This window comes from Phyllobates terribilis, unplaced genomic scaffold, assembly GCF_046119375.1.
Source record: "Phyllobates terribilis strain yellow unplaced genomic scaffold, ASM4611937v1 Scaffold_2__4_contigs__length_985480577, whole genome shotgun sequence".
Classification (NCBI taxonomy): domain Eukaryota; kingdom Metazoa; phylum Chordata; class Amphibia; order Anura; family Dendrobatidae; genus Phyllobates; species Phyllobates terribilis.
In genome coordinates, this window is record NW_027362762.1 from 188114812 (window position 1) to 188131220 (window position 16409).

Genomic DNA, 16409 nt, shown 5'->3' on the forward strand with positions numbered 1-16409 from the left:
CGAAATTTTCATGACCTGATGAGGGAAAGCGGACAGCTGATGTTAATAGCCTGGGAAGGGGGTACCGTAATAAATGTGGCGCTTCCCAGGCTATTAATATCAGCTCACAGCTGTATACTTAGCCTTTACTGATTATTAAAATGGGGGACTCCCCAAAAAAATTATGAGGGGTCCCCTCTATAATTAATAACTAGCAAATGGTAGGCAGACAGCTGTGTACTGATATTAGTAGGCTAGGAAGGGGCCATGAATATTTTCCCCTTCTTAGACCAAAAACATCAGCTCTCAGCCAATACAGAAATGACGCATACATAAGATGCACCAATTCTGGCGCTTAACCTCTGCTCTTCCCACTTGCCTTGGTGCGTTGGTAAGTGGGGTAATAGGGTTGGGATTGTCAATCTTTGTATTGGCAGCTGACATCTAGCCCAGGGGTTAGTAATGGAGAGAAGTCTATAAGGCGCCCCCATTACTAACCCCATAATCATATTGTAAAAAAAAACACCCAGAATAAAGTCCTTTACTTGAAATAATGACACAGACGTCTTTATTGAAATAAACACTCCCCGTCCCTCTTATACCCATTTAATCACAAAAATTAAAATAAAAAACAAACTTATACTCACCTGTCCGACGAGAAGATAATCCACTGAAGCCCATGTCCCCTGTAAAAGACAAAAAAATATTAAATCACCATATTCCTCACCTGTACGACGAGAAAATAATTTATTCGTCCTGCGACACGTCTAGCTCTGCTACATCTAGATGCCAGGCTGAATGGTTGCATGATGCATCCATTCAGCCTGGCCTTCAGAGGAGACACTGAGCTGCGTGTGCTAGCGGTCATGGGAATAAGGTAAGCGGAGTTCATAGCCGATGAACTCCATTCACCTCATTGATGACACCGCGAGCGGCGTGGGAAAGTTCTCATGGCGCTCATGCTGACATCAGTGAGCTGAACGGAGTTCATTCACTACGAACTCCGCTCACCTTATTTCCGTCACCGCAAGTCACTGATGCTGCGCTAGCATGCACAGCTTAGTGACTTTGTTGGGTGCCAGGCTGAAAAGTCACATCATGCAACCATTCAGCCTGGCATCTAGATGCAGCACAGCTAGACACATCACGGGACAAATGGATTATCTTCTCGTCGGACAGGTGATGAATATGGTGGTTTATTATTTTTTGTCTTTTACAGGGGACATGGGCTTCAGTGGATTATCTTCTCGTTGGACAGGTGGGTATAATTTTGGCTTTTTATTTTTAATTTTTGTGATTAAATGGGTAAAAGAGGGACGGGGAGTGTTTATTTCAATAAAGGAGTCTGTATTATTTCAAATAAAGGACTTTATTTTGGGTGTTTTTTATTTACAATATGACTATGAGGTTTGTAAAGGGGGGGTGTCTTATAAACTCCATTACCAGAATTGGCGCCATTTCTGGGGTGGCTGAGAACTGATATCTTTAGTCTGGGAGGGGACCAATATCCATTGCCCCGTCCTAGCCTATTAATATCAGCCCGCAGATGTCTGCCTAGCCTTTGCTGGTTATTAGTTATAGGGGGACCTCACGTAATTTTTTTTGAGGGCCCCCCATTTTAATTAGTAAAGGATAAGTATACAGCTGTGAGCTGATATTAATAGCCTGGGAAGCTCCATGTGTATTTCCACCTTCCCCGGCTATAAACATCAGCCGCCAGCTGTCCGCTTTCCCTCAGCTGGTTAACAAAATTTCGTGGGATCCTAAGCCATTTTTTTCTTTAATTTATTAATTACTAAAATACATGTACAGTAAGCTACACATGCACTGTACTAATTATATGTCACTCACATTTCTATATCTATTCTATATGTATATATCTATTCTTTTGTGACAGGTCACACTGTGATTTTTCTGTATTCGGCTGATGAAATGTTGGGTTTTCTAGGCGATGGGTGCATACAAATCGGATGGCACACGCATGGTCTGAGTGCCGTGCATTTTTTTTTTATAGCACCCATTGACTTGCATTGGCGAGTCTCATCCAATATAGGCGACCACTGGCTGCATGCTGCAATTTTTTTCTCAGTCCGATCTGAGCTGAGAAAAAAATTGCAGAAGAGCAGGGAATCATTGAATAACATTAGTCAGAGTGCAATCCAATTTTTTATCAGATTGCACTCGTCCATTTTTCTCGCAGATGAGTATGAGCCCTTCTTCTGATACTTGTTGAAAACTTGATAACACAGGGCTTTACAATGACGAAAGATAACATTGTAAGCCAGTAGTGGTTGTGGTCAGTAACACTGCACTGAGTCATATTATATGTTTGCCTTGAAGTGCCCACAGCCGGCACATGACTCCTGCATCGCACAATACCGGCTACCATCTTCATTTACCTTTATTTCTATTGGAATATAATTGAGGTTGGTTTTGTACCACTAAACCATCACTTACCCAGGATCTGTGCTATAAGGCCGTCCCTCTGTAGGCTATTCTGCTTCTGAGAGCAGCTTTACATGGCGTGGTTTGGGTGCAATCACCCCTTCCACCTACCAAACGCCACAACAGGGAACTCGTGTCAGAAGTTCTCCTCTTACCATATGATTGGATTGCAAAACTGAATGGAGCAGCAGGCTATAAATGTGCTCTGCCACTCCATTTAATTGACACAGCCAGGCTCGGCACCCAGCTATTTTCTGATCTTTAATGCCATAGATTCAGAATGGACACAGTGCTAACATGGTACAGTATGGGGACAGGACGGTTATATTAACAATTGTTCTATTCCTATCAGTATTGGTCAAGCATTGAACGACTTGTGTGCAGTAACTTGACGCTCGTTAATGGTGCATTGCCGGGTCCAAAATTGACACACCAAATGCTCTCCTCAACATTGAAATTGCAACACCGAGAAGGACAAGCCATAAGGTTACACAAATCGAGCAAGCGCCAAGATCTGCAAATGACCAAATTTTCAAGAACCAAGCTCCTATCTGTGGCATATGGATGGGGCAGAGATTGAAAGCAATTTTTTCTTTAACCACAAGAAACCTCAAAAGTCGGTTGAAGTCTTGTGGGATGATTGTGAGATGCCTCCTGTTCGCTGACGTGACAGTTATCACCATTTGCTGTAATCTAAGAAGGACAGAATCTTTGGACTGAGCGACCTCTCATCTCTCCCGGAGATCGCCATGTGCATAGTACATGTGTCAGCACAGCTCCATGTGGCATGTGCTAGTGATTGGGAGAACAATGATGAACTGGTATGACAACATAAGGTGCACAAAGACGAATCTCGACACAGACGGACCTTCAGATTAGAAGAATGGCGCCTACTGATCCATTCTGTACTGCAAATGAAATTGGACGTTACATGCCAAGCCCAAGATATCAAACGGTGTCTACACAAACCATCAGAAGGCGTTTGTATGACATTGGCCATCAACTGCTCCATTGCCCTCACACCACCGCTGTAAAAGGCTATCATGGCGCAGAACAAGATGCAATGGAGGTCTATTTTCTTCAGCCATGAGTCCTGCTTTTACCTTGGACACAATGATAGCTGGAGATTGGTCTGGACACCACGTGGGCAACGACATGAAGGGCCCTTAATGAGGGAACAGCACGCGGATCCTCCTGGGATTATGATGTGAGGTGGTATAATGTCCAGTGTCTGGACCCCTCTCGTTTTCATTCCAGGAACACTATCAGTTAACATTACAATGATTTGCTTGTGGAACCAGTGCTATGGCCATTTCTCCAAAGTGTCACTTTTCAGCACGATAAACCAGGCCACGTTACTTGTGCTACTGTGAGCAGCTTCCGTGGCCTAAATGTGCTATCATGGCCTGCAGCGTCTCCGGACTTGTCTCCCATCGGGCAAAGGGAGCTGCCAGCAGCGGATCTTGGTGATTTGCCCGAGTGCATTCAGAGCAGTAGAATATTCCTCAGACAACCATTAATAACCTCAGTGATAGCAGCGGAGGAGTGTAAGTGCTTCGGTTTCTGCATGTGGCACTCATACTCAACACTGAATAAACAAGATGTTTTATAACTGTAATCTCCATATCTTCATCATTTGCATATCATTATCATGTCTATGGATCCAGCGGTTTCCACAATCCCATGACTTTTCCTTCTTGGTGGTATGATATCAGTGTTTAGACGTGTGTTATATTCTATATACACACTACAGTGCAGATTTGGGAGCAGATTTCTGGCCTTTAGCCCACACTGGCTATGGAGCTTCCCATACATTTAGGACATGTAAACTGGGTAATAAATGGCAGGTAGACTCGTACAGACGAGGCCACACTTTGTGACGGAGATGACCCTAGCGGCGCTCCGTACACCCCCGCCGTGTGCGGGACGGTCCCTATGACACCAGTCTGGGTGTAGCCGGCTCCTCTAGGACCCGGCGGCCTCCGGCAGCACTTCCTGCCTCACTCTCACACTCAGCTTCCAGCCCCCGGAGCCGCGGCTTCGTCCTGCTACCTCCCCCAGGCCAGGCCAGGCCGGGGACACCATGTGAGACCAGGCCGCGACCAGCGCCACTTCCACCCCTCACTGGCCGCCTCAGGTGAGTACACGGAGCCGCGCAGTGATGCGGGAGAAGCCGGGGCTTGTGAGGGGAGAGTAGGCCCCGGTGGCTCCCACTGCGGCGCAGGCAGGACCCGGCTCGTGTAGCAGCCACTTCCGAAGTTCTTTATGTAGTGATGGAGTTTGTGGCCGGGCGCAGTGTGCGGGACCGGGGGAGGGCTGTGCTACCTGACGGCTCGTCCCCAGCCCGCACGGTAATGGCCTCCGTGCTAATAATCACTGACATTATTAATATGGCGATCGTGACATCATCCCCGGCCTGTGATAGCACATTGCGTAGATGTTACTGGAGCTCCTGCCTCCGTGCCCTCCTCCTCCGGTGCCCCCTTCTCTGATCTGTGGGGGATCCATACACAGATGGAGCAGCTGCAGCCCGGCAGGGTCCCCATTGTTACACGGCCCAGGCCGCCTCTGTGGTGGTCGCCGGCTCCCGCTGCCGTGCACATGCTGGGGGTGTAGTGTGAAGAGCTGATTATTCATGGTTACACCGGAGCCCAGTGCAGCAGTATTGGGGCTGAGCTCCTTTGCTCTCGGATCAGCATCACTTCTCTGCACACACCTTTTTTTTAAAGGACCTCAGCAGGGAGCTTGTTCCAAACATCTTGGAGAACTAACTCCAGATCTTCTGTGGATGTAGGTTTGCGCTAATCCTTCTGTCTCCTTATGTAATGCCAGACTGACTCCATGATGAGGGTTCTGCAGGGCCAAATCATCACTTCTTCCAGGACTCCTTGTTTATCTATACGCTGAAGACTGTTCTTAAAGGGGTTGTCCGGACTAAAACTACAAGGCCACGTTCACACATTCAGTATTTGGTCAGTATTTTACATCAGGATTTGTAAGGCAAAATCAGGAGTGGGTGATAAATACAGAAGTGGTGACTAGTGTTGAGCGAGCACTAAAGTGCTCGGGCCGAGCTCGCCGTGATTCTCGACCCGAGCAACGAACCCAATGTTAGTCTATGGGAGACCCGAGCATTTTTGCGGCGGCACCCCCGGCAGTCTGTAGCAAGCCTAAAAACTGCCCAAAACGATAGTGACAGTGCTCAAATGACATGGGGACAGCATGGGCATCGCCCCAGGAAGCATTTCTGACCCCAGGTCACTGCTGTCAACAACGTGGTCAGAGGTATTAAGCCACTTTTACGGGCTCACAATAAAACGTTCAAAAACGAAACTGAAACAGTTTTCCTGTGAAATATGTTAAGGAACATCCTTTCCAGGGTAAAGACTTGTGTATAAGGTAAAATAAATAACCAAAAACAAAAATACTCCACACCTTGGGCTATGTTCACAAGTAGCATTTTTTATGCGTTTTTGCAGTTTTGTATTGCTTTCAACTGTGACAAATGCATTCACTGGGAAATGTCATTTTAACATTTTACAACCTTATCTGGCCATGTGCTGTGTGACACATGCATACAGTGCTGAAAAGACATGGGAACAGCATGGGGAAGACCCCTGGAAGCATCTCTGACACCCAGGTCACTGCCTAAAAGTGTGCCCATCAGAAGTGATCCTTACCGCATCAGAAGATGCAGACTTGCAACTATCCCCGTGCAAGTCCTTGTTTATCTGGGATGCATATTAGTCCTCAGAAGGACTGTTTGTTTGATTTTGCAGGCTTTAGAGACCCTACACTACCTATTTCGCAGTATAAATCTCTCCCTACACTGTCTGATCCGGAGCGACTGTGTCCAAGATGGCGGCGCCCTGTTTTAAATACTCGAGGTGATGGTGTGCGGCCAGCCAATCACTGTAATGCCCACAAAGAACATGGCTGCGGCATTACAGTGACTGGCTGGCAATCCCTGCTTGTTCATTGGCTCTGTAAAGAGCGCCAAACATGCAGGGCGGAGACCCGAGCTCCCGCCTGAGTAACCCGAAAATGCTCGGTGCTCGCCGAACATCCCGAGTAGTGAGATGCTTGGGCGAGTACCGAGCAGTGTCGAGCATGCTCGCTCAACACTAGTGGTGACGTGTTTCTATTATACTTTTCCACTTCTGATTTTGGCTTACAAATACTTAATGTGTGCACGTTGCCCAAGTCTGCAGTCACTCTGTGTGACTCCAGACTTGTGAATCCTCGCATCACGCGTACCCTGGACTGTGAGGATTCTCTGGTGCCAGCGCTGGGAGCGAGCAGTCATCTGACCTCATGGGATTTGCTTTCTTCTGGCCACATTCAGACTAGACTGTATCCGGCCTTGTGAAACACACTTGCATTAAACAAGGCTGGATACAGTCTAATCAGAATGTGATCGCACGTATGCTAATCTTATACTTACGGTCACGCCCTCCTCCGCTCCCTCCACCAGAGAGTCCACACAGCACACAGTGCCCACAGTGTGAGGATTCACAAGTCTGCGGTCACATAGCATGACTACAGACTTGTAGTTCTAGACCTGACAACCCCTTTTATTTACATTGGCTGTATGTTTGGGGTCGTTGTCCTGCTGCAGAATGTTTGGAGCAATCAGACACCTCTCTGGTGGTATTACATGATGGATAAGTATCTGCCTGTATTTCTCAGCATTGGAGACACCATTAATCTGACCAAATCCCCAACTCCATTTGCTGAGATGCAGCTCCAAACTTGCAAGGACCCTCCACCATGCTTCACTGTTGCCTGCAGGCACTCATTGTACCGCTCTGCAGCCCTTCATCCAACAAACTGCCTTCTGTTATAGCCAAATATTTCACATATCAACTTGTCAGTCCAGAGCACCTGCAGACATTTTTCTGCACCCCAGTTCCTTTTTTTTTTTTGTTGCTAGAATTTTTCCATGAAGACCACTTCTGGCCAGACTTTTCCAAACAGTAGATGGGTATAGGTGGGTCCTGGTTGTTGCAGCCTATTCTGAACTGATGGCACTGCTGGGCATCTCCTGATTTTAAAAGGAAGTAAGCATGATGTCTTTCAGCTGCTGAACTAAGTTTCCTCGGCCGACCACTGCATCTATGGTCCTCAACTTTGCCAATTTCTTAGTGTTTGTTTAAAAGAACTTGAACAGCACATGTTAAAATTTCCTTCTGCTTTCAGATCGTTTCCTGGTAGAAATCTTGCTGATGCAGCATGTGTCTGTTTGTGTCTTGTTGCTGTTCTCAGTCTTGCTATGGTGTATGACCTGGTCTTCCACAACCTCACCTTTTGTAGCAGAGCTTGGCTGTTCCTCATCTAGTTTAAAACCTACACGGCTGTCTCTGTTTTAATTAATTACATTTTCACTCCACTGTTTGGTATAATTCTTTACTCCTGACTAAAAGGAATGCTCTCTAAAATAGAAGTGTTAATGGTTTATATTTATCAATTAACAAGATGCAAAGTGGGATACATATATACAAAATTTATACATATATATTCATTAATATTATTTAGATTACTCTAGTGTTTTAGTGGAGCTGTATCACCGAACACTTGTCTTTATGAATCCTCTGTTTTTAACGTGAAAAGAGTTTTTCTTATTTTTGGGTTGTTTTGTTGTTTTTTTTTATTTCTTTTTTATAAAAAGAAAAAACCACTGCAGTGAACCATGTACTCCCATGTACTCCCTGTCTGTAAGATGAGGAGGTATGCTAAAAGAAAGTCGCATTCTGTTCACTATATGTGTAAAGTGGTTAAATTGCTAGAATCCACCAGCCTCCTAATGATTAGTGAGGATTACACTCCTGGAATATGGATTGTTCTATGGATTGTTCTATTACAACTGTATAGCCGGAGTTAGGGTATGTGCACACGATGCAGAAATGAAGCAGAAAATTTCTGCATCTCCCTGGCAGAAAAAACGCATGCAGATTGTGCATGCGTTTTTCCTGCAGAATACATGCGGATTCACATGCGTTTCCGCATGCAGATTGACAAGCGCTTTCCAGGTGATTTTAGCATCACTTGGAAAGTGCTTGACAACTAGGTCACACTATATAAATCCTTGCAAACAGCATGGATTTATATAGTGTGACCCGAGAGAGTGTATATACTTACCTCCGATGGCCCGCGCTGTCCTGCTTTACACTCTGTTCTCCCGGCTGCCGGCAACTTTGAATTGAAAGACCTGCCGACGTCAGCGTCACGTGACCCGTCACATGACTCTAACGTCAGCGCAGGTCCTTCAACTCACTGCAAGTGCGGGGAACCAAGCAGGAGCGCTGCGCGGGCCGACAGGTGGTAAGTATATATATATATATATTTGTTTTGTTTTACAGCTTTTTTAATGGTACCTGGGTGTGGATGAGACTCTCCTCTCCTCCACACCCGGGTACCATCCGCACATTAGAACGCACCAATAACGCAAGTACAGATGCAGTCTTGCGGAATTGGCGCGTTCTAATGCAAGTCAATGGCGGCGAAAACGCCGCGTTTACGCAAAATTAATTGACATGCTGCGGATTTTTGAGCGCAGCGTTTACGCTGCGGAAAAATCCGCATCATGGGCACAGCACATGCGGATTTCAATTGGGGAACATTGCTGCCCTTCTACCATGCGTTTTTCATGCGTTTCCGCAACTGCAAAAACGCCGCGGAAACGCATTAAATACGCATCGTGTGAACTCAGCCTTACAGTATCTTCCGGTAGCCCAGGTTATCCCCATGGACAGGAGTGATTAGAGAGTTGATTGCAGGCAGGGCTTATGGACCAGGTCCCCTCTAGCTGCAGCCGCGGCATCACTGTGTGTAGGGATAGGTTTACATTGCCTTTATCCATAACGCCCCACCTATACGTATTGATGGTTCAAAAGGAAGCAAGAAATAAGCAGCATGTGCATGAGGTTTCAGAAATCTTATTCACTTTGGTACTTTTGTTTTTTACCCTTGAAAAAAAATGCATCATTTGAACAAGCCATTTGAGGAAAAAAGGGAAGGTTTCACTTCACGTTAAGTCTATTCATATACCACGGTCAAATTGCAACTTGTGCAGAATCCTAATAAATGTATGTATACACCCTAAAGGGACACTACAATTATCGCAAATCAGTGATTCAACTTTTACAGCTTAGTATTTGGATTTTCCCTCAGTATTTGTAAGCCAAAATCCGGAGTGAGTGATAATACAGAAGTGGTGACGTGTTTCTATTATACTTTTCCTCTGATTGTTCCACTCCTGGTGTTGGCTACAAATACTGATGTAAAATACTGACCATGTGCACGTGGCCTTATACAGCTTTTTGCTGATATTATTTCTGGATCAGATTCTTGCAGTTGTCAAGATCTCTGTTTTCCGTTTTCCAATAAAAATCTTCATAGTTACCTTCCAGGCAATTAGCTTGTCTCTAGACACCGCTGAGAGCTGTGCGGTAAAGGTGGCCATATACATTAGATAAATGCTGGGGGGACCTCATGTACAAGGGGTGTCTGCACTGCCCTAGAGGCAGATGTCTGATGAAAGAAGGATTCGGCATGTTAAATGTAGATTTATATGGCTATAAAATCTCCCCACATATACACTACATATGTCCATATGGCTCTATAGCCTGACAGAGGCAGAGAGAATCTCTTTTTTTGCATCTGTCGGGCCAGTAGTCACTGGTATATCACACATATAGCTATAGAGTGATGTAGTCAACACTGTTCTGTACATTGGCATCCAGTTATCACCCTGCGGCTGGTGCTGTCACTGTATGGCCTCTGTCAGATGCCCGTGTTTAGTGTATACTTCAGAAGAGCTTGAGTCAAATAATGGCTGTAATTATGGAACGATGATTGCGGAATAACGTGAACAGTGTCACTCATCTGTAATTGTCATGTCTAATGCATTTACCATCATTGCTTATGTAATAATATATATATTTTATAATTTTTTTCATTTTAGACATGGAGACAAACAATCACTTTGGAAGCACTGGCCAGCCTCCTTTATCCAGCGCCTCAGGACTGAAACAGCTGCCTCAGTTGGTGGAACCAGTTTACACAAATAATTCTCTTGTAATATTTCCTCAACAAGCAAAAGGTGAAACACCGCTTCCATTTGTAAATCTCCCTATAATTTATTGTAAATATGTATGCTTGTATCATCCATCCATCTGCTTTAGTAATTGTGTACCTTGGGGAAAGACTGTAAGAAAATAGTTGCCACATTCATGGGAATGTTGCGATTCTGTTGTGAATTGTATTCTTTGTTATTGATGGTTGTACAGATGTATAATTCTCTCTGCAATTAATTTTTTTTGCTATTTTTTTTTGTATTTCTATTAAAGTTTATCCAGGATTTATAGTAATAATTTTGTGTCCATTTAGGTCTGAATTGCGACATGCCGGTGAATGGCCTGATCTCTGCTTCCATACCGACTAATCCTCATGGGACATACGCATCCGATGCCAGTACTACCAGTCACCCTGCATCCAGTAACTTTGACTACCTCTGGAAATTTCCCAAGTCTACTATTGTGATTGACAGTCATGGGTCAAGTTCACATCAGGTTAATGGTTCAGCGTCTCCATTGAGAAATGGACCATTTTCTAAAGGAAGCTCACAGGACGCCTGGGAAAACTCTGCCTCCAGTCATCCAACATCTCTCACAATCAATGGTCAAGACTCATGCAACTTTAGTAATTGTCATATAAACGTGACATCTGCAGTTAATGAGACCCATTGCGTATCGGAGACCTCTAGTCCGGCTCCCCCATCTCCAGTATCTAGCATACAGAGCGTCTCTGTTACCTCTCAATCCCAGGAAGATCAGCAGGAAATGGAGTCAAATGCTGGAGAAGTATTAGAGAACGATGAACGGCTGACAGAAGTCCTTGGGTCTTCTGATGTGTCCACAGGTGCGTATTGCACTTGCTTAAGAGCTATAATGTGTAACTCTATTCCCTCCTTCTATAAGAATATTGTCAGGCAGATAGTCTCTGGTCGCACTTAAAGGTGCCCAGGAATCTGAACCCCCAAGGTGATGTTTGGTTGGGGTCAGTATGCTGTATGTGATCTGAACACCAGAAATATTAGCACGGATGTCTAAGACTTTCTTTTTCTACAGTGAACCACACCAGGCTAAGACTTTTAACATTCTTTGGCTTTTATTTGTGGCATTAATTATGTGACTGGCGATTATTCAACTGCTGGATCCCAGTGACCACAAGTATAAAGGGCAATGGCGTTTAATGGATTCCAGTGGCATCTTCTGCCTTTTCCAGAGACAGTGCCACCCTTGTCCAGGCTGAAATTAGAGGTCTGTGTTTCACGGTCCATGTATGCACCCTAATGCATGGACAGCACATGGGTCTCTGACCCAAACCAACAGCCTTGGAGGCATATATGAGGCTGTAGTTGGGGTTAGGAGATCTGCAGTTGGTCCAGACATTGCGGCCCATATGTGCATCTTGATACATGGACATCAGAATTCAGCATAAGGCCACAGTCCCACTATCAGTATTCGGTCAGTATTTTTCCTCAGGATTGGGAGCCAAAACCAGGAGTGGGTGATAAAGGCAGAATTGGTGACTTGTTTCTATTCTACCTTTTCTCTGAATGTTCCTCACCTGGTTTTGGCTCCCACTCCTGAGAAAAAATACTGTCCGAATACTGATAGTGGGGCCGTGGCCTTACCCCAACTATTTGGGTATTGATGTATATCCTGGCATCAGAACTCCTGTTAAGACCCTCTGTCTACACGTCAGATGTTTTCCTTCATTATGAGTATTTAATCAGTACGGATTTGCTGTGATCAGATGAGCGGCTCATGCTTGTTAGGGTGCTCACTGTCAGGATAGCTTCCACAGTGTACTTCTATTGTACCCATAGGCCCTAAGTAAACCAGGGGAGGCCCTTTTGGCTTCCACCCACCTATATATGCTGATATTCCTGTTTTTTTTTCTGTTGGTAATGGCTTCCAGTATTGGCATCCAGTAGAGAAAAACCTATTCCTTGTTAGTATATATATATATTATGTAACATAGGCGACGTTTGAGAGTGGGGGAAAGAGGCAAACAAAAGTTGTCTGCAACCAGTGAGAGTTCAGATTTTATTCCCCCAGTGATAAGTAGTTGTCTAAGGTTTGCTCAGTTTCTGAACAGCTTCCTCAGGCACATCGAATAGTGTCTACAATCCGAAAGTAAGATGTACCACTAGGTTCTGTGTTGGGTGCAGGTGTGAGGAATGGGCTCAGGAGCTGAGCCTGCTCAATACATGGATGCCGTCTGTGTTATACAGTCAGCACCTATGTTTAACAGCAGCAACCGGAGATGGCTTCGATTGCTGATCATTTTTTTTTTAACCATTTAGATGCTGCATGGTTTACAAGGACCTTTTGGACATCTATTATCCACTGTTGGGTTAGCTTGGTAGCTAGGGGCCTACTGAAGGCCCCTCAGCTGCCATTTCTATAATATTATAAGGCCCAGTCTGTGGAGATCGGTCGTTTCCCTTTTTAATGTAGCCCAAGCGATCAGATGTTTGTGGGTAGATGTTCCCCAGGCAGAAAGTGAAATGTAACTTTAATTGTCCCCTCCGCCTCCTCTTTCCATTTTCCAATTCAGAAATAAACAAAACAACAAAATAAAAAAGTAAATTTGATTTTGTCTCTGTAAAAGTCCGATCTATAAAAATATTAAATTAATTAACCTATATGGTAAACTATGTGAACAAAACTACTTGATAAGCCATAATTGCTGTTTTTGGGTCCCCACACCTCTCCAAAAATTTCAATTAAAAAGCATTGAAAACATGTTGTACCCCAACATGGTATTAATAAAGACTACAGGAGGTCTCGGCATTGATTACACATGAGCGGTCTTTGCAGCAGTGGGAAACCGTCCTGTTGAGCTGTGTCATCATTGACCAGGTATTGTCTGTATCCTTATTAATATTTCTCACACAAACTTCTTCTCCATTACAGATGATTACCACAATACAGGTGAGCGAATATGTGAGCACAACGGACCAGACCTCGCAGCTGAACCACTTAGTCCAGCCGCATCGAGCCCCATTCCTGATGTCCCCAGTGTAAAGGACCCATCTCTGCTTTCAACCCAACTTGAAGATTGTCCTGTTCTCAACCCTGATGCCACAAAGGATACCTCTGGAAATGAAGCCGCTGATGGTATGGGGCATGGCATGCTTTACAATGCTAATGTTACAATTGGTGTATATATCTGTATATTTTACTTTTCATCAAAGTCTGAAGGACAGTTAACCCCTTCACGCCGCAGCCAATTTCCGTTTTTGTGTTTCCATTTTTTTTCTTCCCAGAGCCATAACTCTTATTTTTCTGTCCACATAGACATATGAGGGCTTGTTTTTTGCAGGACGAATTGTACTTTTGAATGGCACCATTAATTTTACTACATCGTGTACTCGAAAACGGGGGAAAAATTCCAAGTCAAGAGAAATTTTGAAAATGCAATTCTGACACTTTTACGGTGTACATTTTGTGGTAAAAATGACCTTGCGTTATGATTCTCTTCATCAGTACGATTACGGTGATACCAAACATTTCCAGTTTTTTTTATCATTTTAGTGGTGGAAAAAAAAATCTGAAGTTTGCAAAACAAAAACTGGGGTTATCCGCCAATTTCCAAGATACGTCACATTTTCATTTTTCGGCCGAAGGAGCTGTGTGATGGCTTATTTTTTGCAAGGCGAGACAGTTTTTATTAATACTTTTTTACCATTCTTGTTGGCTTCCATAAGGGACTTCAAGATGCGATTGTCCGATCGCTTTTGCTATATACACAGCAATGCCACAGCATCGCTGCATATAGCAGAAATCACGGTCTCCTTTAAAGCCCTGCCACAGTCAGGGTTTCAAAGGACCTCCGTAATTACAGGCACGGGGGGTCATCTGCTGACCCTTTGCTGTCAAGACAATCCATCGGCGACCTGCAATCAAGTCACAGGCACACCGATGGGCAGAGAGAATGACGCTCAAGCATGCCGGCTCGTGTTAAAGCGCACCTGTCAGCAGGATTGTGCTTAGTAAACCACATACACTGTCAGGTGGGCACCCTTTACACTGAGTAAAATTATACCTTTGTTGATGAAATCCATCCAGTGGTTCTTTTACAATCTTTATTTTCAGTTCTGCCATAATGATATACATGAGCTCTGGGGCGTGACTTTAGGGAGGGGCTGTAACTGGTGCTCTCATTATGTATGCCTATCTCTGCCTTCTGACAGGTCACTGTGCTTTCAGTGACCTGCCTACTATGTTTTAATACTGCCTTTGTAATTTCTCTGCCAATGTGAAATTTACATGTCCAAAAATGGGCGCATGCGCAGTAGCATCTTTCGGTTGCTGAGAGATGCGACTCTGCGGGCTCCATTTTGCAAAAAGCATTTGCCTGCAGCAATATGGCGCCACGCATGCGCAGTAGCATCTCTTGGCAATCGAGAAATGCTACTGCACAAGCGAGGGTTGCAGGGGCTATATTGCTGCAGGCAAGTTTCTTTTTCCTCTAGCAAAATGGCGCCAACTGAAAGATGCTACTATGCATGCACGGATGGCAGTGGCCGTTTTGGGGGATGTAAATTTTCACTTTGCCACAGGGATTACAAAGGCAGTATTTAAAATAGTAGGCAGGTCACTGAAAGCACAGTGACCTGTTAGAGGCCACAGATAGGCATACATAATGAGAGCACTGGTTACAGCCCCCCCACCCCCCTAAGGTCCTGCCCCAGAGCACAAGCATCTCATTATGGCAGACATGAAAATAAAGATTATTAAAGAACCACTGGACGGATTTCATCAACAAAGGTATCATTTTACTCACACTGTCAGGTGGGCGACATTACACTGACAGGTGTGCTTTAAATACCGCTGTCAGAGACTGACAGCAGCATTTAACAGGTTAACAATTGCTAGGGGAGCACTACTCCAGCCATCACCTTCCAGATGTGAGGTGGACTTGCTGCGTGAGCCTGCTCCATACACCTGCTTCCGACTTGCCCTGTACATGTACGGTGGATGTTGTGAAGGGGTTAAACTGACCAGAGCAGAGTACATGGGCATAGTCCTGGTATATTAAACAGCAGGTCCCCATTGCAAAAAACACTTTCTGTATCTTAGTGTTGACTTATGATGAGTGCAAGTGCTCGTTGCTCGAGTTTGCCCAGGGTGCTCGTGTGTGCACAGAGCATCGCAGGTGCTCGAGCGACATGTTAAGAGTGCCCACACCCGCTTGTTCACAGCTGTTAAACAGCCACAAAACATGTGAGGATTGCCTGTATGACAGGCAATCCCTGCGTGTTTTGTAGCTATCTAACAGCCACGAAAATTGAGGCCACTGAGATGCGAACATGTCACTCGAGCACACGCGATACTAGGTGCATACCCGGGCACCCTAGGCAAACTCTAGTTACGAGCACTTGTGCTCATCACTACTTGCAGCCATTTTTACTTTATGATCATCACTGTTAGTTGGGCTTGGCCACCTCTTAGGATACTGTTCTATTCAAGAGCCTTGCCCCGATGGGCTCCAGCCGTACTGAAATCGGCACGATTATGTCGTGCAGCACTCCCACAGAAGAAATAATTGCTGTTAAATGTGGTGGGCTATCTGTATGGACAAGAGAGCTCTTTAATGCGAACCTCAACTTTTACATTCCTATGCCATTGTAAGACGTATGTAAAGTTTTCTAAACCGGCCAGCCCCTTCTTTGTTTTATTCAACAGCTTCATAATGCCAACATAAAGAGCCTAATTGTGTGGGATTTCTCAAAAGTTAAATGAAATCCATCTTTTCAACCGCTATAGATTAGATATTGTTAGCTTTTTTTCTTTAAGTACAAAGGACATTTTTACGAAATGATTAAAGATTCAAATCCTCATTTTGTTTTCAGTTTGCAATGTCTTTTCTTCCCCAGTTTACTGTCCGCATTTCATATACATGCATTGGCT

The 16409-nt window shown here is 44.7% G+C and overlaps 1 protein-coding gene across 3 annotated transcripts in view; it reads left to right on the forward strand.

Moving 5' to 3' along the window:
• BAZ2A (bromodomain adjacent to zinc finger domain 2A) overlaps window positions 1–16409 on the forward strand; it is a 70195-nt gene that overhangs the window by 10928 nt on the left and 42858 nt on the right. The window contains exons 1-4 of one of the 3 annotated variants that reach the window (XM_073663596.1): window positions 4394–4561; window positions 10388–10525; window positions 10813–11343; window positions 13410–13613. In XM_073663596.1, the coding sequence (XP_073519697.1) occupies window positions 10390–10525; window positions 10813–11343; window positions 13410–13613 (871 nt within the window). In that variant the 5' untranslated portion in view covers window positions 4394–4561; window positions 10388–10389. Of the gene's footprint in view, window positions 1–4393; window positions 4562–10387; window positions 10526–10812; window positions 11344–13409; window positions 13614–16409 lie in introns of those variants that run through there. The other 2 variants (XM_073663586.1, XM_073663578.1) reach the window with 2 other exon arrangements.